This window comes from Pipra filicauda, unplaced genomic scaffold (assembly GCF_003945595.2).
Source record: "Pipra filicauda isolate LSUMZ 115617 unplaced genomic scaffold, ASM394559v2 scaffold448_size536912_pilon, whole genome shotgun sequence".
Lineage (NCBI taxonomy): Eukaryota > Metazoa > Chordata > Aves > Passeriformes > Pipridae > Pipra > Pipra filicauda.
The window spans coordinates 290,195-314,171 of record NW_024104585.1 but is presented as its reverse complement, the minus strand read 5'-3'; the positions used below and the strand labels follow the sequence as shown (position 1 = coordinate 314,171).

At 41.0% G+C, this 23,977-nt stretch overlaps 1 protein-coding gene across 1 annotated transcript in view; it reads right to left on the bottom strand.

Annotated features, from left to right (window-relative positions):
* Positions 1-23,319, bottom strand: part of CRIM1 (cysteine rich transmembrane BMP regulator 1) — a 170,933-nt gene extending 147,614 nt beyond the window's left edge. The window contains exons 1-2 of the mRNA XM_027735057.2: positions 22,606-23,319; positions 9,370-9,543 (exon numbers count right to left, since the gene is read on the bottom strand). Coding sequence (XP_027590858.1) covers positions 9,370-9,543; positions 22,606-22,966 — 535 coding nt within the window. The 5' untranslated portion in view covers positions 22,967-23,319. The remainder of the gene's footprint in view (positions 1-9,369; positions 9,544-22,605) is intronic.
* Between the last annotated feature and the right edge of the window lie 658 nt (positions 23,320-23,977).

Genomic DNA, 23,977 nt, shown 5'->3' with positions numbered 1-23,977 from the left:
ATGACAGTGATGGACAGCTGTCCCAGTATTTGGAGAGTAGGTATTTTGTTTTTAAGCATCCAAAAAGGATGCACACATACCACCTATGCTCAAGACCAGCACCTAAGGATAGTAGACAGAGCACCATCTCAGTGCAGTGTCATCAGGAAAGGTGGAACTTAGTGCTGAAGAGCCCACTTACAACCAGGTAGTTTCCATACCCTTAAATAGATATTTGGATGTTTGCTTCTACTGTCAGCTGTACCCCTGATAACAGCCTGGGGTAGGGTGAGGAAAATCATCTTGGAAGTCTTTGTAAGAGGAATTTTTTTTTTTTTTAATAAGTTTTATGCAGGGTTTTCTTCTGGGGATCAAGAGGGTGCAATCAAGCAACACCTGCTCATACTGAACGTAAAAGGGCAGAGTAAAGGGCAAACAGAAGGAATAAGCTCCGAATAAAACTTCCTAGATCATTAGATCAGGCTGTCAGTGACAGATTACAGCTAATTAGAACAGAAGCAAGTCACAACTACAGGAAAACCTGAAATGGCTTTTGCACACCTTCCCCCATCCCCACAGCTGCTTTTTTAAAGGGGAAGGGTAGACTGTGCATTTCATAGAATCATAGAATCGATTGGGTTGGAAAAGACCTCCGAGATCATCGAGTCCAACCCTTGGTCCAAATCCAGTCCATTTACTAGATCATGGCACTCAGTGCCACGTCCAATCTGTGTTTAAAAATCTCCAGGGATGGTGAATCCACCACCTCTCTGGGCAGCCCATTCCAATGCCTGATTACTCCCTCTGTAAAGAATTTTCTCCTGATATCCAACTTAAATTTCCCCTGGTGGAGCTTAAGCCCGTGCCCCCTTGTCCTATTGCTGAGTGCCTGAGAGAAGAGACCAACCCCCACCTGGCTAGAACTTCCCTTCAGGTAGTTATAGACGGCGATGAGGTCACCTCTGAGCCTCCTCTTCTCCAGGCTAAACAACCCCAGCTCCCTCAGCCTCTCCCCATAGGATCCATAGCATCCAGCCAGATTTAATGCTACCAAATTAGCAAGGTCTGTAATTTGGAAAAGAAAGTTTAATAATGAGAAGTAGTTAGCCACACATCTAAAAGGGATTCAGATGTCTTTTTTTAATTGCTATAGTAGAAATCCTCTTCTCCAAAGGTGTACCTCTATTAGATAAGTAGGATTGAGTTAAATTTTCATGCATCTTGAAAAGGCTACTGTTGGAACACCTGTATGAGTATCCCTGCACTAGTTGCCAGGGCAAACCAAGCTTATTAAGCATCCTATCTGCAGTGTATTCTGAAGTACAGGTAATGGAAGTTTTCCAGAAACACTGCTCTTTTGCTCCTTTCCTCTCCCACCTTCCATCCTCTGAAAGGGATTATTCAACTTCAAAGTTTCTCTAAAACCCAACTGGTTCACAGGATCTTGCTTCCATTCTAGTCTCCATCTATCCATCTTGGAGACAACCATTGCTGGTAATGCCTCATTCTATTGCAAAGAAAAATTAGTCTGATGATGTGGAAGCTGCATAGTGTTTGTTCTATTTAGTAAACAGCACCATCACAACAACTTCAAGGCCTAAATTTGGAGACAGAGCTAAAATAGCTTGTCACCATGCTATACAGCCATTCAGAATCACAATATAATGGTATATCATTAATTTAAAGAGACAACTGTGAAGTTAAAAAGATGATCAAACAAACAAAAAAAATTTACTTTATTTTACAATAAACTGCTTCTCAATATTTATAGAGACATAACCATCATACTAAAATTGTCATATTGACAAGTATGTCATTGATACCACTATCACTGGATACATTCATTCAACACTCAGTTATTTCTGTCAGCATCAATGCCGCATATATCCAAACAAGACTTGCCCTGTTTAAACAAGACCTGTGACCCAACCACAGGAATATAGCTTCCTGTAACTATGCAACATTAACCTAATGTTTACACACCATTCAATTCGAGATCTTTGCTCGGGTCTCTTCTGTCACGTGGAGATAACTTTTGATCCTTAAAATCAACACTGCATCTGGAAGTGTTCTGCTAAAAGTCACCTGCTCCATTTTCACTCTCTTTCTCAACTTGAACAGAAGGTCAAGCATTCATTAAAACCTTTAACTTGCCACTACAGTTAAAGCGGACATACTTCAGCACAGCCTACTTGCCAACATGGAAAAAAAGCATTTGGGAAGCACTGAATTTATCAAGAGTAAGCTCTTACTAGCTGTAAGATACCTGCCCTGTTCTTTTCCTGCTCTCGTAGAGGTTCCAGGTACAATCAGTTATCTTGTATTCAGTTTCAGATGAATGCAGATAAGCATTTGAAACAGAAAAAGGTATGAAGAATGTCCCTTTGTCTCTAGGAACAACCCTGCTTTGACTGTCCACATCTGACTGCTGGCTTTGTAGGAGGCATTTGTCACACAGTCCTATCCCTACAGTTAAGGTTACACTTCTGTCCACAGCAATCTCCAAAACTGCAAGTTTGAAGGAAACTGAAGTGTCACAAATTGAAGATCCAGTACCCTCTCCATAAGCATTACATACACAAGGATATTGATGCAGAAGAAGAAAAAGCAGGTGTGGCATCTGTACAGCAGCTCACATGAGCAAGTGCAGCACAGCAAGGCAACAAGCTCAGTTACTATATAGTAAAAACACCACACATTTACATAAAGGGAAAATATAGAAGATACAGCATTAGTTACAATTCTAAGTAATTTTTGTAATCCTAACACTTTAGGTTTTTTTTAGCCAGCTGCTCAGTTTTGTGTTCTTTATTCAACCTTCCCTCCTGCAATGCAGCTTTTCCCCCATTAATACAAACTGCATTATTTATAATCTAATTAAACCTAAAATTAGGTATCCAGTCACATCAATATAGAAATATGAAAGTCAGTTTTCCCTTTTGATATCTTTTTGGAACTTCTACAAGGTTTTCCTCTGGTTAGCTTGAAATTTGATGCCACAGATGTCGTCTGTATGACAACTCATCTTAGAAAACAGGACATGGTAAAAGAGCCAATACATTAGAAAAAGATCATACTTCCTTGATCAGGGAACAGTTCTCAGAGGAACTAACATCAGAAAAGCGACAAGTCCTGCAAATTTAACACTGTGCTGTCATGCTGTGAGAGCAACTGCACTGCCAGTTGTGCCACTGTCACAAAACTCTCTCAACAATTAATGATCAAGTTATCTTCCTTTTTTTTTCTTTTGGAAAATTTCTTTGTGTATTTAAGTTCTTATTAGTATTCCTAATCCATATTACTTCCATATCAAATGTTTTTTCCTTCTGTCTCTATGCAGTCAGAAAAAAAGCCCAAAAGCTTTTTTGTACTGCTGTTTTCCTCTGTGTTTCATGTGAAATTTTGCCTTCAAATGCACTGATTGGCTCTCAGAAGCATGTTCAAGGGTAAAATCTGGATCTTTGCCACAACTGCATTCTTTATTGCAAACACATACCAACCTTCAAAGTTCAGTTATTTTAGCAAAAACATACGTTAATTGTTGTGCAAGGAGAATAGAAAGCATATCAGATTAAGCACATTTGAAGGTATTTCACTCGTATCCTTGCTTGATAAATCAGCACAGAGCAGGATCTACTTTGTTCTAGTTCATTCAATACAGCCATTAAGACCACACAAGTGAAGTTTAACACAAAATCAGACTTAACAACAACCAAACAAGCATTCGGAATAAAATTACCTTCTCATATGTGTTATTCCAGGACTGGTCTAACAGGTATTGCAACATTTGTCAGCATAAAGTTATTCAGTTACATGTAAAAATAATGGAATGCAAGGAGTGTGTTGCAATAAACCAGCTTAATAGACACCAGCAACTTAAAAGTCCTTTTCCTTTCACATATGAAGGACAGCAGTGAATAGCTCAGAAAGGTGCAAGCCAGTTAACCAAGAAGCAACCCTTAAAATAACAGTTTGAATAACTCTGTATCAGCAGCAGGTTTTACATGTGGACAGAGATGCAAGTGAAGGATGTTGGCTTACCTAGTACATTAATCGCATCTTTCATCAAAAAAGGTACAAATTTCATCCTTCACATTTACTTTGAATAAAGACTGGGTTTAATTTTGACATGGAAAATGCTTATGGTTTTGGTAGAGCACAACTGATAAAGTCAATTTGTTTCTCTTAGAGCTCAAGGGTACACTGAGAGAACCTGTAAGACAAAACCACCATTATCGCTATAACTGGAAGCACTTACGCTCTCTCTGGAAATCATGTTTGTCTGTGTCACATCAGTACCTGGTAGTATCAAAGCAAGCACTTATCTTTGAAAGAATCTGCAGACTGAAGTTTTTAGTAAACCCAGTTGAAGAGAACCCAACCTTAAGTAAAACCCCCCTAGTGAAAGACAGGATGCCTCTGACCCACAACTTTCCCCTCACTTCCCAGAGGGAAGAGGAGATAGTTGTTCTAGCAGAAAACTTTTTTTAAGAAGTGAGTTATCATTGCAAAGACCTGATGATGCCTTTGAAGAATCAGCCCATGAGAGCACAGAAGAGGAGGAGCGGACTGAAGAAGCTCCTGTTCTCTGAAGCTCTGCTGGGCCATCTGAACTGGTGCCAGAGTCAGGCATAGAGGGAGAGACAGCAGAAGATTCCAAAACTGGAATGCAGTCTGTCAAACTAGATTCTGAGCTACTTGGACTGACACTACATTACAAGTTTTCAATGCTACTACCTATCAATGCCCTACAAATTTATCTTGAAAAAAAAATTACTTCCTCTTTTACTTCCCCCACCCTCAATCCTCAGTATCTCACATAATGTCTTAAGAACTGACTCTTCTGTGCCATCTGCAGCTAATTCTTTGCAGATCATGACTGCAAGAAGGCATAGATGCAGCTTATTAGACTCCTGGTTGTTACTGTGCTCAGTAGACAGCAGCATCTCCTCACTTTCTACCCTGTGGCCATATTTTTCACAGTCCACTCCAGCAGTCCAAGTTCAACCAAGCTGTCATCATTAGCAATCTCCTAAATAGAAACAAGCTTTCCAAGCTCAAGAACACAGGATTTCCTGAACCATATCAGAGCAGGCACTCGTCAAGACAATAACCAAAAGCATTTTAAACAACAATAACAAAAAAAACCACCCCAACACAGGAATCTATTATTATTATTATTATTATTATTATTATTATTATTATTATTATTATTATTACTACTTAGGTATGCAATAGCTTTTCCAGACAGTTTCTTTCTAGCCCCAAATATGTGCATTCCCTCACAGTAGGACAGTTCATGTTCTCTATACAAATCTTCTCTACGAAAAGTCACTGATGGTCCATGTAGAGAAACAGGCACTTCAAGCCTGGTAATTGAGTTGGGGAGACCTCTAAGGTATAAATATGCTTTATGATACTCTACTGAAGTAACAACTCTTTGAACATTTGCAGCATACCTACATGAAAATTAGACAGAAGTTAGCTACCAAATTCTATGACAAAATCAATCCTTTCAAATTTATCTAATCCTACTGTTTTGCAGGAAACCAAGGAACGGGGGTGACAACTGCCTTTCAGTACCTGTCTTACTGAGACTGCACTTGAGCCTCGCCATACTTTCTTGCAAATAGACATCAGCACCCCTACAGAGGTTACATACATTTGAGCAGAGGTTAAAAAAAACTCTTCTCATTACAGCCTTCCTCAGAATAGGGTAAAGCAAGACTCAAGGAGACAAAATAAAGAACATGGCTTTAGGCCCTGTCAGTAACATCTAAACAATGCGACGTTAAAGCCTATGCAGCCTGATTTCAGGAAGGGAGGACAGAAAAAGTTGCTTTAAGTGAACTGGGGTGCAAACAGAATGCAATAGGTAGGCAAAGAAAGCAAGAAAAGGAGACAGAGAAAGGTACAGGTAGAACGAAATATGAGAAACCCAGGAAGGCAGGCAGACACAAGCTAACAGGGCAAGAAAGATCCTACATGAAGCTAACGAGAAAACTTTGGGTTAGCAGAGTAAGCAAGATAGAACTGACACCAAGCCCAGGAGGGAAGACCACATACAGCCTGAAAAGCTTAAGACAAACCAGATAAAGAAGGAAGATGACTGCAATGGTTCTTTGAAAGGGAAGGTGCGAGCACAAAAAGACACAACGAAATGAAATACATGCAAAACTCCAACCCCTTAGTGTGTTCTCATCCGGAAATGGGACTCCAGATTTCAGCTTACTGTTTGTTATTTGTCAGATTGTATTTACAGAACAGATTCCTTATCTGCAGGCTTTCAGTGAGCAGTGCAGGTTGATAGAGGTAATGCTTTGCATTAGGCCCAGTATCTCTTGTGACTGGACATATGTATACTTAGTATGGTTGGGCAGACTAACTGCACCCTTCCTTCTTTCAAGGAAACGACAAAAAATTCCAACAAAAGAAAGGGTGCTGTAGTAATTTTCTAGGTTCCAGTTTATCACATATTCTGTAACATTACAAATCTATTTCAGCTTTCCTTTTAACAACAATATTGCCATAAAAAAAAATAAATTCCCTTGATAGGTAGGACCTTCCTCCTTCATGATTATCTTCATAAGTAGAAGGAAAGCTACCTAGTTACTTTACCCACTTTTCCCCTCAGCAGGATGGCGTTAAGTACTGTCCCTTCCCTCAGTTGTGTTATGGAAGTTCATCAACATGTGAATGATATATAAACGTATAATGAATATCAAAAATCTTGCAGAGAGATATGTAACTGAATAACAAAATATTTTTGATTGTGTTATATCCTCATGGAACTAGCTGCTAGATGGCACTTTTCCTCTTACAGTTTTCTTCAAAAACTGATTATGTTGTATCCATCATTCAGGTGCTCAACTTATGTCTTTTTAATCACACTCTGTATTTAATTATCCATGCAAAGTGTGGTGAGGAGAGGGAAGTTAGATTATCCTCCCTTGGTCCCACTTTCCATGGCAACAGATTCTATTAGAGTATTTGAAGATTTAAATTATTAGTTTCAAATCTTCCTGCTATTATCTTTAACAGACAAGCCAAAAGAGTGAAGTATACATCAGTACTTTGAATTTCAGGAAAATCTTAATTTGACATATTTAACAGATCTTATGAATCATCCCTTTTTACATGACACTACAGTTTAAGATTTAGCTTGCCTTTCAAGAAACTGAAAGATTTCTTTATTTTAACATGCTCAGAGAGTCCTCTGGTTTGCATACTACCTAAGCCATGTTTCAGGTGGAGTTTCCAAATGGATGAATTCCACTTTCAGACTATTAAACTTTGAAAGCCTGAAATATTCAAACAGCAAATACTGGCTCAGACACACAAAAGTGTCTATTCCATTTTACCTAAGAGACTTGGCTTGCTTAGCAAACAGGGACGTGGCAAGCACTAGTGGAAAAAAGTTATTCTTCTTTTCCATTAGCTTAGGTACAGGATGAAGCATTACTTTGGTTTTAATTATCAAAACAAGAACTAATGCATTTAAAGAAACAACATCTATTAGCAGTCAGCATTCAATTACCAATCCTAGTTGGAGAAAGAGGGAATAAGCACTTACAGTGTAAGACTCAGTAGGCAGATTTGACAGACTACATCTGTCAAATGCAGAAATCAAAGTTACATTATGACTTCTGCCCATCTATAGGAAATACAAAGGGATTTAACTTTCGACATCCCTCAGTGGTACTGTTTGGTAATCTAAAGATGAAAATGCAAATCCACACTCTTATGAGTAAAAGCTGGACTGTTATTAACACTGAAGTTGTAACTGCCAGATTTCTGGTATTTAAGGATACCATTGTTGTTTCAACACTTGCATCCTTCCAAATTGTGAAAGATTAAAAAGTCAACAGGTCAATACTTCTACTGGTGCCCTATAGTCTGAGGCTTTCGAAGAACACCCTTCCCACTCCCCAGGGAAATAAAACCAAGAAAACAAATTTTAAAAAAGTTAAAAAATTACACCTCTGAAAAAATAACTGAAACATTGCTCTTATACCAAACAGTTCACCTCATGGCTAAGTATGAAATGCTGTTCTTTTTAGAATGGAAATTTAGCTGAAACAAGAGATTGCAAGTGGCACAAAGAATCAACCTGCTTTAGCTATGCCATTCCACAAATTATGTCCATTTCTTCCGAGGCTGCAAAGTACAGAAAGGCAACCCAAAGCAGATTTTCATAGCGAGTTAAACACACGATGAATTGTCATTCCAATGGAGTCCTGCTGAACTACTACAGACTTAGTCACACATTCACAAGTTAAAAAAGAACTGGTGAGTAAGATTACTTAGGAACCCATGCTACAGCCCACGACTACAGCAACAAAAGACGAAAGGTTCGGCCTCTGCTCTTCCTAGAGCTAAAAAGAAACCACAAAAAGCCCAGACAAAGCACTTGTATGCCTTTAGTGAGCAACATCTTGACCAATGATCATGTTTCAGCAGTTTCTCACAATATCTCCTTGTTTAAAGTCTGTAGCTCAAAACCAATTTTCTTATCACAAAAGAAATACAACAGATGACATCATATTACACTTCCTTAACTCAAAGATAGTAACCTTAAATATAGCCAGTAACCGTATAAATACATTCACTTCTGCAATATGACTTTAAGCATTAAAGTTTAAAGTAGACTAATAACGCATGTCCATTACAGCATCACAGAAAGGGTCCAAGATCACTTTTGATAACTGCTCAAAACAATCCTAGAAATACACCACAAAAATTTAATTCCAGCCAGATATATTTGAGCCAACTCATTTCCAATTCAGCCATAAGCAACAAAAACAAAACAAACATGGATGTATGCAGAAGCATAAACATAAAACATATCAGGTCTAATGCAAGTCTAATCAAAGGAACATATAAACTGTAAAATATGAGCATTAAGGTAATGTTACATTATGTAAACTTAAAGAAAATAGCAATTCATGCATTCATATAATAAAAGATACAAGTATAATCAATAACTACTTTTTCTAGGCCTTTACTACTAAAATTCTCTGCATTTATTCATGGTTCAGTCATATCAATACATCTAAAGTGAGTATTTCACACTGCTTTACAGCTAACAATATGCAAAGGTAGCTACCACGAACTACAAACAGAACCATTTAGTCTTAAAATCTGCAAACATCATAGCACACAAATCACCAACTATTAGTTTCTTCCATTCTTAAACTTAAGCATTTGGAATGCCAAGCTTACCGAGGTACTATCTTCCTCTACAACATACACCCCTTTTCTGAAAAGTACAAGACCATGTGTATCTGAAACTAAACAAGACATCCTAAAACATACTAAACTACATTCTAGTTTTTCATCAACTGCACAGAAAAAATTACTAATTCTGAATTACTGAAGATGAGTGCTTACCTTCAATCCTTTTTAAGGCCGACAGACAAGTATCCCGGCTTGGAAATTCAAATGGATTATTACAGGTCCGAATGGTGTCACATTCACATTTCCCATTGATTATGTTACAACCTGTTATAAGGTTTTCATTGCATGGTTCAAATCCAAGAAGCTGATCGTCGTCCCAGTTTTCATCTAAAATAAACAAACGAATTTGCTCACTATTAGATTTCAGCTGTAGTACATAAATTCAGCTGCTTTGGAGTTGGATGTGATTCACATCAAGTTCAACGTAGCACTAGACAGAAGATAACAGATTAAAAAAATCATGGATTAATATGAGCAGTGGGATTTGCCAAATACCATGTTTCACAGCTATTCTATTGCCCATTTTGCTACAGCAACTGGCATTGTTTACCTTCCATCTGTACGAAAAACTATGTCATCTCAGAGAAATGCATAGTTGTAGTACAAATGAGTGCTATTCTAACAGAAATAACTTTTGCAGGCAGTTGAAGTTATATTTATAATGGAAGTGAGAACATTGGACAGAATATGCAGCTGTTATAGAAGTCAAAATTGAGTCAGAAAGAGAGCATTTTAAAAGAGGATTAAAAAATGCATCATATAGAATCCACTCCATGGAGATAACTTTTTATTACAAAAATGCTGCAAGATGCCAGACCTCTGATTCCATTATATGACCAAAAGTGAGTTTTCCAGCAGTCCTGGATTATCATACATATTCTAGGAGAATTGATCAAGCACACTGCATTCCTTGCTGTCAAGGGGCTGGGGATAGTTGGGCCAGAATGAGTCCCTCTGCTCAAACAACTGTGCCTTTTGAATCAGTCCCATCAAATATGTGTAACTGGTTTTCCCACTACAAAAATGCCCATTTTCCTTTTAGGAGGCTCCAGAAAGAGACGTAAATCCAATCAATCCAGATTTTCAGTAAGATTACCAGTTCTACAAAATCTCAGTTTTCTTCGGTCCAGTTCACATAACAGCAACATCCCACCAACTCAGAAGTTCAAGCAAGACAGAATCATAAAACAGCCTGGATTGTAAGCGACCTTAAAGATCACCTAGCTCCACTGCCCCTGCCATGGGCAGGGACACCTTCCACTAGACCTAGCCTCAAAGTCCCTTCCAATTGACCTTCAACACTTCCAGGGATGGGGCATCCACAACTTTTCTGGACAATCTGTTCCAGTGCCTCACCTCCCTCACAATAAATAATTTCTTCTTAATACCTAATCTAAGCATACTCTGTTCCATTTTAAAGCCATTCCCTCTTGTCCTATCACATGCTTTTTATGCAAGATTGAAAAAACTAAACTAGGCATTAGGTATTCTTTGCTACAGAGCACCAGATAATTTTCCAAGCTTGTCTGTCCATAAAACAAGTACTACAAAACAGCCACACAAAATCCACTGACTTCTAGTAATGACAAGAGGAACAAATAGATATTTTCAATCTTTACATCCTTATATTCAACAGCAGCACTCACATTGTGTGTTCTAAATAGTTTACCCCAATTTTATATACTAGCAACAAGCAAGTTTCCAATACAGATCCTGCCAAGATACATTTTGAAAAAGTTAAACCATCTTCCAGTTATGAAGGGTAGGTTTTTTTGTTGTTGTTGGGGTTATCAAAAGCTGTCCTCTGGTATGAGAGGCCACAGCTGAATACAAACTGTTTGTCATTCAGTAGTCTCATGCTCAACCATAGTCTGAAAATCTATAGTAAATAACAGTATATACACACATATGCTGAGGTTGGCATGTAAGTACTGTTCACTCAGAAACATGAAGAATATCTGCTAACTTGCAGTTTTTCCTGTTTTGGGGAAAATAAAAAAACACCACCTGGAAAGAGCTGTTTACCAGTTCAGTACTGTACATGATCTACAGGAAGCATCACAGAAGATTCTCACAGGTATATTTCTCCCTGTACAACCAACTGCGTGCTTTCTATTATGAGCCGGCAAAGTATCCTGCTCAAATAAAGAACTGACAAACAACAAAGTCAATTATAGACATAAAGATGGGAATCTTCATGGGAACTTCATGGCTCTTCTACTCCATAAAAATAGCAAAGGAAGAGTAGTCATTAACCCCAGGAAGTAATTTCTTTTTTTTAGCTAATGTTAACCTATCATCCCATACAGCAACTGTATCAATGAAAGTCAAAGGAAGTGCAGAAGTTCCTGAAGAGAAACTATTAAAATTCTTTCAAAAGAAGATGCCCCTTTAGTAATGCTTAGGACACTTTCATCATGAGGAGGCCATGCATACAGAGGAAAAAAAAAAAAAAAAAGTCCTGAGAATTTGGAGAACAATAATACATCCTGTTTTTGAGAAGCCGGAATACAGCCTGGACAGCTTGTATTTTAGAAATCACAGCAGTAATCCACGTAACAACAAGAACAAAAGCTACATCTACAGTCCAAGACTCACTGTTTCAAAGTCTGTAACCTCAGGCATCACAGCTTCATCCAGATCAGTCTAACAAAATGCTTTGGGTTGCTCCCTGTTTCTGAAACAGACTATACTTCTAACATCTTCTGAATCTTGAAACAAGGTATTTTTCATTACTTGGTGTGAATACAAAAGTTACATTCAGACAAGAAGAATGCAAATCCAGTTTTAGCCTGCACATCTTCTACCAGCCTGCTTTTCACACAAGTTCATTTAGAAACAAGATTTCCATCAATGAAGGAGCAAACACATAACAGGAGCTTATTTTAGTTTAGTAAATCAATGCAAAGTCTAGAATGATTTTTGATGCAGACTTAAGACTTTTTTTTCTAGTTGATTTTCTCCTTCTATGAACAGAATTTCAAGGTCCTATTAAATGAATAATTGTTTACCACTTAGAGAAATCTTCAGACATCACATCAATATAGGCAGAACAAAATTCCTTGGAATGGGAAGTACAACCAGATGAAAGCATTCACATGAGGGATGTAGCTCAATTGTCTCACTTCAATTCAAAGCTTTGGTTACTTGATGCAAAGGCATCCAGTGCTGTCCTTGATGCAGATAAATGGTAGTCCAGTAGAGCAAGCTTGCTCCTTTAGAAGTCAGCAATACTTGAACTGACAATGGAATCATGTTTTGAACAAAATATATAACCTAGCCTCTATTATTCCCAAAAGTCATCACGTCCTGTGGACTATTCCAGAAAACAAACTTTTACACACCAGTAATTTGGGACCTGGGACAGCTATAGCACAAACATTTTCCTGCATGCTCTGCTTCACCTTCTCTACAGCTTCCTTTTCAGGATACTGGTCTTTCGTGCCTACATCTCAGAAATCTGAATTATATGAAGGAATAAACTAAGATATGATAAATTGTCAAAGCTTTACTTCTCTGCAGGTACGGCTGACAAAACCCAAATGTGAGAATCTGAGTCTGTTAAGCCTTGGTATGCACATCTTATCTCCTAGCTGACTTCTAGTACACCCAAAAATACAAAAATCAAGTAGGTGTTTAACATTCTTGAGTGTTTAGAAGCAATCCAGCTGAAAAGAAGCCCAAGTATACTGCTAGTTTTCATCCAAACTGATCTTTGTTTAGCTGTGATTTTCACCACTTCACTGTGCCAGCATGATCAGGTAGGGACAAAAAAGGGAAGGGCCATATTTTTTAGCAGCCCTGAGTTGTCAATGGACTCTTGTTATACAGTCAGTCACCTTTTGCACACACGCCTTAAAGCAGTTCAAATGCTCCTAGCAGGCTGGTAACTACAGCTTCAAAGTAATTTCTCTTTCAAATAATTTCTATCTACATGCAGATCCCCACTCTTTCCAACTTAATCAGGCGAGTTGCCTTTTCAGATAATAACATAGTTCTGCATTTACTCAGATCAAAGTTAAGTCCTGGACATAATACCTTTTTAACTTCTAAGTGTGCTTTCATACCATAAGGAAGCCATGGGAGGAGAGATTTCTCATTGATTCCAAACTTTTGTCATTTTCTTCTATCATTCATATAATCACTTGCTTTTTGCAAAGCAAACATTTTAGCTTGCTAAAAATTCACATACTGCTCTGGGTTGCTGAACTCCCAAGTCCTGTCATAGCACGCATCTAAAAGTAGGGAAGAGGATTAAGGCATTAACAAGTTGAACAAGAGGTCCTTAAACAAGTCCAGTCTAGGAAACAATCAGAGAAATATATCTCCTGGCAAGCAGCATTCCATCACTTCTTTCATACTAAATCTTACATACCAGCACTCACAACACAGCACTATGCAAGGCATGATGCTCAAGACTGAAGCATTTATCTTCTTCACCCGAAGAGCAGCTTGTGCTTTCAAAAGAGTGTGTATCTGAGAAACTAACTTTAAGCCTTATTTTTAAGGCACACCATACCTCACTATTGTTACATTTACTGTCTCCATATGCAAAGGATCATCTCAAAACAGGTGCAAGCTAAAAGCACAAGAAGAGATCTTTTCAGAGACTCCTTCTCCATTGCTTAAACTTTTGCTTTCCCTTCTTTCAAGTTCTCAATTCCTTCTGCTCAGCAAAGAAACTTCTCTTTTGTATCCTGTCCCAACCTTCCTCTTTCTTTCTGGGCATTTAAGGAATATCAACTATTGTTTGGAAAATGCTATACTGTTCTCCTTCACTGTTTATAAAAGATAATGCATCACCTCAAACCAGCAAACAACACACTGAAGCGGTCACTAAAATATCACTGTTGAAAAGTACTGGAGTGAATTGAGTGAACTCCCATAATTTACATTTAACTGCAGCATGTTATTCAGTTATTTCCTAGCATGACAGGTAGGTCTCAGGATGCTGAAAGAGCAAAGAGACATTGCTGGTCTGAAAGTGAAATAGTCCAAGTCACATCTTACAGACTCTTGCATCCTTTTAGATCCTGCATTTGAAGGAGAAGAAAGAAGGGTTTCACAGTGACAGAGAAGCAATCCTTACTGAGACTGGTACTGCCCTCTGGAAACTGGTGGAGGAAGAACCTTCCCGAAGCTCCTCCATCAAACCAGACCCAAGGTCTGAGCCCCAGCACTCCAGCACACTGGTCTACACAAAAGCATTTTCAAATCAGTGGTATTCATTAAGATGGTATGAGACTCTGAAAGGATCCTAGAGACTTGCTAAAATAAAAAAAGGAAATACTTCTTGCCAGTAGGCTTTGGCTTCTCTTTGAACAGGAAAAAAGAATGATGGAAAGGAAATGCATGTTTTGGAGGAGCTGAACAATAGAAATGACTAATCACCACTAAAGAATGCTTGAAACCCAGCCCCAGACCTTGAAAAGCAGCAGAAGGGAAGACTAGCCTTGAAGTGAGTTTGAGCTCATATACTGGCTTCAAGCCTTTCGCCTCTCACAACTTATTCCTTCTATGAAGTCAGGAACCAAGGACTACAACCGGTAGAAACTTTTATGGCAAGACACACAGCTGAGAATTTTGTGAGAAAGCATTTTTTCCATCTTTTGGAAGGGTCTACTTTCCAAGACCCAGTCTTTATGTGGAATGTACAGCAGTACAAAAGGGTTTTGCAGCTACCTGAGAAAATTTCTAGTCGAAGTTAGAAAGCAAAACTGTACCATAACATTTAGATACCTCAGGAACACACATATATGTAAGGCTTGTCTAAAATCTGACTGCCCGCTTTAGTTTATCCAAAATAGAGCATGCATCTCAGGTGATCAAATCTGCAATGTAGTGAGAAGATTTTCACTGCAGCAGCTCTGCATGTGTCTCAAGACAGTTATTTCATATTAAGGAATGCAGAAAGTATTTAAACAGACCAGCTTTCCACTCAATTATCAGAAACTCCACAGAAGCCTTGAGGGAGGCAAGGAGATAAATGGAAATGTTAAGTGAAGCATGTGATGTGGACAACTATTTCAGGTTTTAAACTTTTCCCTTCCCCACACTATCTGAAATATTTTAGTTCTCAAAGTACCATGACCTGCCTCTCTTTTTTTATTTTTTGGTGAGGGAAGTGGAGGTGGGGAGAGGATGGATGGGGGAGGAAAGGTGTGTTTAATTTGGCTTTTGTTTTTTTAGGACTTTCACTATTAGGGCTTCTTACAATAAAACTGAATGGTACTTCCAATAGCCTTCCTTCCCCAAAGATGGTCTGAAATGATAAATCACGATGCATTTACACACCTGAAAAAAGACAAATAAATTATTTTAAACCTATGACTAGAACCATATTTTCTTTGCAAATAGCTGACTGAAAACACTACACCATGTCTCAGGGTTTAATTGATCAGAGAGAGCCTCTGCCAGTACTGCCCTCATTAGAATGAGCACAGACAGCAACATTTCAGCTGTTGTAGCAGATTTTTCCTCTAGCTCTAGAAAACTCTTTATAAAAATAATTGCTAAGGCCTCAGAAGAGGGCCAAACCTTCATAACCATTTTCCAAAGGAGGCTAAAATTCCAATTTTTTAAGTTGCACTCTGCACCCACACACTTCAGAAGCCTGCATGTACAGCAGCACGCATCAGCTTCACTGCAAACAAGTAGTTGGCTGGCTGCTTGCTGCAGCTGCTAGGCAGAGGCAAAGCTGACAGGAGTAGGAAAAGTTTTTCCAAAGACAAATTCTGGAACAAGGCTATGAATTGAGCAAACTATACCAAGAACAGTCCACACTATTAGAAGAAACACAATATCTTAAATATTTTGCCACTTTTACCCCCAGTCATTAATGCAGCATCACTGAACACCATAATTGCAAGATGCTTCAGAGGAATTGCACCCAACTTCTTAGCTACAGGAGACTACAGGAGAAACTCTACCCTGGATTTAGGACTAGCCTCAAGGCTTTTTTCTTTTTCTAAAACCTAAGTTAGAGATAGACATAAAGTTTGGTGTTTCTATTATGAAAGCAGCACATTTTACATTACCACGTGTAACACCATTATCAGTATGACCCCAGACTTTTATCAACAGCCCATCAGTGAGGGGAAAAAAATACCTCCAACATGCTCACATCCATCCTTTCTGAAAAAAATCTTGAAGAGAGTATCACACAGCCTGTAGCAAAACACTGAAGTTTAATTCATTTCAAGGATAAGTGACTCAACAGAATGGGTTCTCTTGGATTTAGAAACATCACACTTGCTAGTTTTTTTTCACTAATACCAAAAAAAACCCTTCAAACAAACAAACAAAACAACAACAACAACAAAACCCAACCACCAATTGAAGCCTAACAGTATCACAGTAGCTGGCTGTATAAGGCTTAAAGCTTAGGAAATGACTAAGAACACGGGAGTTGCTGCATGCCTGTGAGCCAGTGCTTTTCCTTCTGTTCACAACCCTGTGCTCCCATTTGTTTTCCTATTAAAGACTTGTATGCTCACCCACAAGGTGTTAGTGATTTGCAGATTCTGAAGTGTCCAGTACATCCAGTGAAAGCTGCTAGGGACTGAATATTGCCCCTGGTAAAGGTGTGAACTGTTTCCATTCATCTCAAAACATTACTGAGGATTTACTTTCCCCTGACAAGGCCAAACTGGTCTGTTCAGACAAGAGCTCCCTCAGGGACCATCTTTTAATCCCTATGCTTATGCGGAATTTAACCTAGATATCTTTTATCCAAAGTTATCTTCCAATCTTAGTTTATGTTGGTTTGTCCACATACATAAGCTTTCTATGTCAGTGTCAGTCAGTCATTTTCCAAATTCCAGTATTGTAAGGCTACACAACTGGTGTCACTCAAAGTCTCAGGCAAAACCCTGAGTTCACCATTTCCAAGTTTACATTCCCTGTGGATTAAATGCATTCTCAAATGAAAGCAGTTTATAAGTCACAAGAGACATTTAATAGGTCACCTCTACAAAGTATTTAATCCATTAAAACAGAGAAACATTCGGTTCTATCTGCAAGATACTATAAACTTTACTTATTGAGATGAAGAATGCTTGAGAGGGGCACAAAGGAAGGAAGGGAAGAGGAAAGCATTTTTGAACCATATTAATGGATTAATTATTGCATAATATGCCTGTCAGTAAAATGACATTTTGCTTGACTAAGTACTAGGCAAGAAGTTAAATTATGCAAGAATCCTTGAATCAGCTAGAGAGTACTTAAGCTAGCAAACATGCCTAGGGGGAATTTAAAGGTAGCTTAGAAAAAAAATCTTTATAAGTAGCATGATTTTGGGGAACTTGATGAAATAATCACTTTCTATGTGGAAAAATTCACATAAATGGAGGATGCTTATGAAAGATTTAAAAAAATATAAAAAATTAAAAGAGAATATTCCTCTTACAGAAGTTAAAACATTTAGTAATCCAGCCTATCCATGGTGAGATTTCTAGCTTTGAACTAACTGTGCTGATCCACAACAGCCACATTATTGCATCAATTATTGCATCAACATCCCTCCTCATATCTGTTAGACTCTTCCATTTAATTTTTGTTGAAATACTAGAACAAAGTGATTTCTAAAATCAAAATATGATGCCCACAAACAGAGAGGAAGCCATTTCCAAGTCAAATAAGCACCTGATCCAATTCAAATTCCGTGCCACACTCAAAGTTACGTGTTCTTAGTGATGTTGAGATTTCCACATTGACAGAATACAGAGTAGAAATAGCTTATAAACTATCCAGTCTGTGCGTAGAGAAGACAGCATGCTCCTAGTAAGAGTTTTCTGGTGGGGGGGGAGTAAGGGAAGGGGACTATGAAATTTGATCAAGACTAGCATATCAGAAGCTGAACATTCACCAGAGAACTACTTCTCATTCCAGTTTCACAAGTTAAATAATTTTTCTGATTATTTTCTTTTTTGAAAACATGAATAATTTTTCCATTTGTTTCCCTGATAGTCTGGATTGCTGACAGCCTTTGAACAAAGTAGTTTGACTGCCTTCATGCCAACAACCATTTGGTGCACCACTTAATACTGATGAAGTCCCCAATTACATCATCACTTCTAACACTTGATTTACTGGAGAAAGTTCTCTGTGCACACATGGACATCAGAACCACTTGGACATTTCCCCAGCCACTCACTACATAACAAAGTGAGAAAAAAACCCCAACCTAACAAAAAGATAAGAAACCTGGGCAATGCTACTCCAGTCCAAAGAGATATAAACAACTGGGTTACCGACATGTGACTTCTCAATTACCTGAATTTCAGTAACTTGTACTGAAAGCAAAATACTGCCTAATGTTTAAAGGTGTGGACTGCATCAAAGGCAAGAAGCCAATCATGTTGTATAGAAGACTGTCTGGAGATAAAGCATCAAGTTGAGGGCTTTGGGTCCATTGATCCATTAGATAGCGAGCACAGTACTGAAAACAACTGAAAACAAAATTCTCCCAAGGTACTAGTTACAGAAATTACAAGTATCAGCACTACTTGTGATAAAAATACTATCGAGTCTGTAACCAAGTTATTCCTACTTCAGAAAAGCAGGAAAGAACTCCATTAGCATACATGTAAACCAATGCCTGAACAAAGCAAAACAAAAACAAGCTTAGGTTTCCTCTTCCAAATTTTGAAAAAAGCTGGGTTTTCAAAATGTCCTTTCTTCTCACAAGCTCCAGTTTCACTGTGCTTTGGTTACATACAATATATTGTGCCCTTACGTATTTCTAAGAGAGGAAAACTAGTCCACAGCAGGCTTAAAGGTGGGGAAAGGGACAACGGACACATCCAAGCTCTCCTGGCTTGCTGCAACAAGGAGTGACAGACAGACTGTAATGCTTCAAACTCCCAAAAAGATGCAGTTCAATAAATGAGACTAGGATTAGCCACAGGAAGGCAAGCTTCTGCCATTGTACTAGGAGATTAACTCACATACTTTCCCAACACTTGCCTAAAATCTGCTACAGCAGCTTTCTCCTGGTCCCAAGGGAGCCCCAGCACAGAAGCTATGCACTAGGCAGAGAAGCCTCAAGTATTCAAGGCAAGCCTTAAACTACCTACAGTAAGCAAAAAGAATACAGCAATAGCTGTATCCCCCATTCCCCCAAATAAACAAACACACCCAAACCCCACTAAAAACAAAACAATAAACCAAAACCAAACAAAGTACTAGATATTATTGGTAAGTTACTGGCACAGAAATACCTTCTTTTAATATGTATCTAGAGGCTAATTTATATGCAAGTATATCTTAAAAGAAACTTAAAAACACAGTAAGACTAGGAGTTTTGTTAACTAAGCATTTCAAATATATTGCAAAAACATGTTTCTATTACTCAGTTAAAAATAATTTCAGCTCATTTTCAATGTTATATTATATGCTATTGTCATGTCTTTGAAGAGTTTAGCATAGCAATCTAGGCCCCTTCATCTAATAGCACCAGAGAAGCATGGTAAATGAAACAAGAAGAGTGTTATCACAAGAAATGCCTTCACAGAGTAACCAAACTTCTTTAGCAGAACTTTTCCAAGGCTCTCTGATCCCCCAGGAAGCCAGAGTCCTGCCCAGCTGCACTGCAGCAGAAGCCAAGGCTAAGGTGTTTCTGGAGAACTTCAGTCTAATTCAGTAGTGGCTCTAGGACTACCTTCAAAGGCAGAGCAAGGGGCAGTTCCTGCTTTGCATTCAAAATTTCTCAATGCTCAGACTCTTTGGAAGGGGCTGTAGGCTCTCAACACACCTCATCGAACCAATCCAGCAGCATCCCTATAAAGCCAACACATGCTGGAGCTGTGCAAACTCTCTCAAGAATGCCCTTCAGAAGTAGCCACCAGGAGAAGCTGACCTCAGAATTGTTTACTAAGGGTATAAGTGCATTCAGGAAGGGTATTTACCTACTTTGGGATGACACAAACTGAGCCTCAGAACTGCATAGAGATGTGAATAGTTAAGGTGGTGACATGAATGAGAACTTCCTTCAGAGTTTATAAACTAACTCATGTCAATTGCATTAAATACTATAACTAAGTTATCAAACAAGTATTTCTACCTGTTGCTATTTCAGCTCTTAGAGTTTTCTGTAGCCTAGTATGTGTTGATACTCTGAAATAAGACACCAATGAAGCTTCAACACTGATACAAAAAACATGCTTATAACTGTAGCCAGTAGGGGTCATTTCAGTGTAAAAAACTGCAATGAAAGAAAAGGCTAAAGACAGGAAGGAGAGCAAAACCACTGATTTCTATTCACGCAGTTTTGCAAGACACTTCCATTTCCTCCTCCCCAAACTGGGGTAGGAAAGGGTTTGCATTCCCAGTGGACAAGACAATTAAAAAAAGCAGCCTTTACTCCGTTAGCAGATAACGGCACGGCTCACAGATCAGGCATCACCACCCTAGCCTGTTGCACATGTGCCTGTAAACTGCACAACTGTTTAGGTCATCACAATCAAAAAACCAGAGCTATTCAACCTCATTTTTGCGATCAGAGGCAGTACAGTAAGTCCCCTTTTATCCTTGCTGCCACCGCGTGCACAACAAGCACCACAAAGAACAGCACATTGCTTCTGTTCCTTAGAATGAGGCAGTTTCATACCAGTAATAGGTATTCCAGGACTATTTATTAGGCTGACAGTTCAGCTCAGTTGCTTTTCATTTACGAGAATGAAAATTAAATAGATAAGTTATCTCCTCAACTGTTCCTATAGGGACAGCTGGATCTAGTTCCTAACCACAACACTAATTGAAATGCAATCTTGCCAACAAATGCTTCATACTATTTTCTACAGTAAATGGGACGTGTTATGAGTTGAACTACAGCAACGTACAGATTGCATCACTTCAAAGGAATGAAATACTCTTAAACTGCCAGAGTTGTCCGTACTGTGATACAGTAAGGGAGTTGGAACATTAAGGCATTTAATGACTGCAGACTTTTAGTTCCTTTAACCATGGGGAATGGGGGAAGCTGTTTTAGCCAAGCTTTTACTTGAAAACACACGACAAAAGAAACTCCTCCAAAACCAGGTAGATTTTAAAGTACCTTTGGTTGTACTTTTCTGTTTATGAAAACTTTTCCGATACATGTTAAAAATAAGAGAGACCGCAACAATGTACATATTCACCAACATGGTCTCAAACAAGGTCTTCAAAAGACTTTAGAGCCATTTTTAATTGTTTAACAACATAGCTTTTAATCCTGGAACTTGTCCTACCAAAGCATCAGCGGATGAGGCTGATGGCACTGGTTGTAGCACAGGCGAGACACATTGCCCTGCTCTGCTGTGGCTTGCAATTCATTGGTTATGCAGGCAAATGGAATTTTAAACTAATAATGAGAGCCAGGACAAAGGTCAGCTGTCCACTAAAAATGACCGAGTTTAGCTTTCTCAAAATAGTACATCATTTTAAACGCAAGTTTTTTTGGACAGATGCTGCCTCACCAGCTCTCTGGACTTTCTACTGCCCTCTACCCGCCGAGAGGAGACTGCCTCCCTCTCCTTTTCCAGAACTGTCGAAGCTCCCGCTCCGAGTCACATATACATTTATACATGTCCCAAACTACTGGTTATTTGTAATCTCTTTAGAGCGCCATGTTTTCCCTCAACTTGGGGGGAAAAGGGAACTAGAGGTACAAGAGACTAAAAATTTGCCTCTAGCCTTTGTTAAATTATAACATTAAAAATAAGTCTTAGGGACTCTGATAGATACAAAATTTGAAGTGGGGGTGAACTCCTTTTGCATTTCATACCAATTCATCACCCACCTCACCAAGTAGCCGGCAGGAAGATAAAGTGACTTTGAGAGGAGTTTTGCCGTGGGTATTTCTCCCACCCCCTTGACGGTCCAGCAGGGAAAAAGACACCCCTTATCAAATATCGAGCAGGACGGACGGGGAGATATTAAATGACAGGAACAGGAAGGAAAACTTTATAACAGATGATCAGCCTTTGTTGTTTCCTTACAGAGGAGGGAATCCGGAACAGGCATCATGTGTGCACGACTGACCTCCGCCGATCTCCATCTGCCAAACCCTTCCCGAGTCCTTTATCAAGGAATTTTAGTTGGGCATCAGTAGCTGGTATAAGCTATTAAGCAAACCAGTAAAGCGCTACGGAAATAGAGAAATGATACAGTCTTTACGAAAATCGAGTGTAAAACTTGTAAGTAGGGTTTTTTGGGTCTGTTTTTAGACAGGGAGGGTTAAAAAGACACGCTCGCAGATGGGACAGGCGGGCGGCGGGAAGGAAAGGAAGGCGCACCGGCGTCTAAGATCTCTTAGGCGCCGGTGCGCCCTCCTTCCCTTCCCGCCGCCTAGCGGGTACCCCCACCCCAGGGGATGGAGAGATGGATGGATGATGTCCCGCCGTCTCTCACCTTCGCAGACGCCCACTTCGTACTCGGTGATGGAGTCTCCGTTGAGCGGCGGCCGGATGACACAGCGCAAGCCCCGGTCGCAAGCCCCGTGCAGCCCATAGACTCCACCGCAGCTCTCGTTCCGTTGCCGAGCGCACATGAAACAACAGCCGCAGATCCCCAGCACGATGCTACCGGGGCAGCTCTTCGGTTCTTCGCATTTGGATTCGTCGCAGGGTAAGCAGACGAGCGCCCGCGTCCCTGAGTCGCCCAGCAGCAGGGCCAGCAGAGCCAGCAGGAACAGCCACCCCGCCGCCGCCAGGTGCCAGCCGACGTCTCCGCCCGTGCGTCTCCTCCCCGCCGAGACCGCTGCCAGGTACATCCCAGCCGCCGCAGCCCGGCCTGGGCCGGGGGGGACCCTCTCGGAAGCCCCCTCACCGGGCGGCGGACCCGAGCGCGCCGCGGCTCCTTCCCGCCGCCCCCGCCTCCGGCCCCCCGAGGAAAGTTTCCTCTCTCGGCGAAGGCGGCCGCTTCGGCCAAACTTCTCCTCCGGACGGCGGCTCCGCCCGCTGCCCCCTCCGGGAAGCGGCGTCCCTCAGTCCGTTCGTCCTTCACCCACCGGCTCCCGGTCCTGCGGCGCCGTCCGGTCGAGCGGCTGCGAGCGAGCCCCGGCTAAGGCGGCGGCGGCGGCGGCTGTGTCCCGCTCGCTGCCCGAGTCCCGACTCGCCTCCTGCCTGACTCTCGCCCCGCTCCGAGTGCGCCCTCTGCCCTTCCCCCATTGGGCGGTGACCGCCTTCGCACCGCCCCAGCTGCCGGGTTGCGCCTTCTCATTGGCTGCTGCCCATGCCGGCTCCGCCCCCTCCCTTTCCCGCCCCCCCGCAGCACCAGATCCCGGGGCTGGAAGAGGCGCAGCGGAGGCGAGGAGCAGCCTGGGCCCCACAGCGGTCGCCGCCACCGCCTCCCCCTGTCCCTCCCCTCCCCCTCCCGGGGCTCTAGGCGCGGAGCGGAGCGGAGTGAGGCGACGGCGCCAGACCGCGGGGACGGGCTGGCGGCGGCCCGGGGAACACCGGGGGCGTGGTGGGAGAGGGCCCCGCGAAGGGTGCAGCCACAGCAGGGCAACAGCGGGGGGAATCGCGAAAGGGGCCCCGCCGTGCCGGGCGGCGGGAGCCTCCTCCTCTTCCTCCGCCTGCCTTTTCGAGGGGCGCGGGGATCCGGGACGGGGAGCGGCTCCGTGCCCGCTCAGCCCTGGCGCCACGGGAGGGCAGAGCCGCGCGCTCCCCGCCCCGCCCCGTCCCGTCCCGTCCCCGGCGCGCCCAGGTGCCCCGCGGGTGCGGAGGAGCCGGGGCGGACCCGGTCCGCGGGGCTGGGAGGGGCTGCTCTGCCACCCCGAACG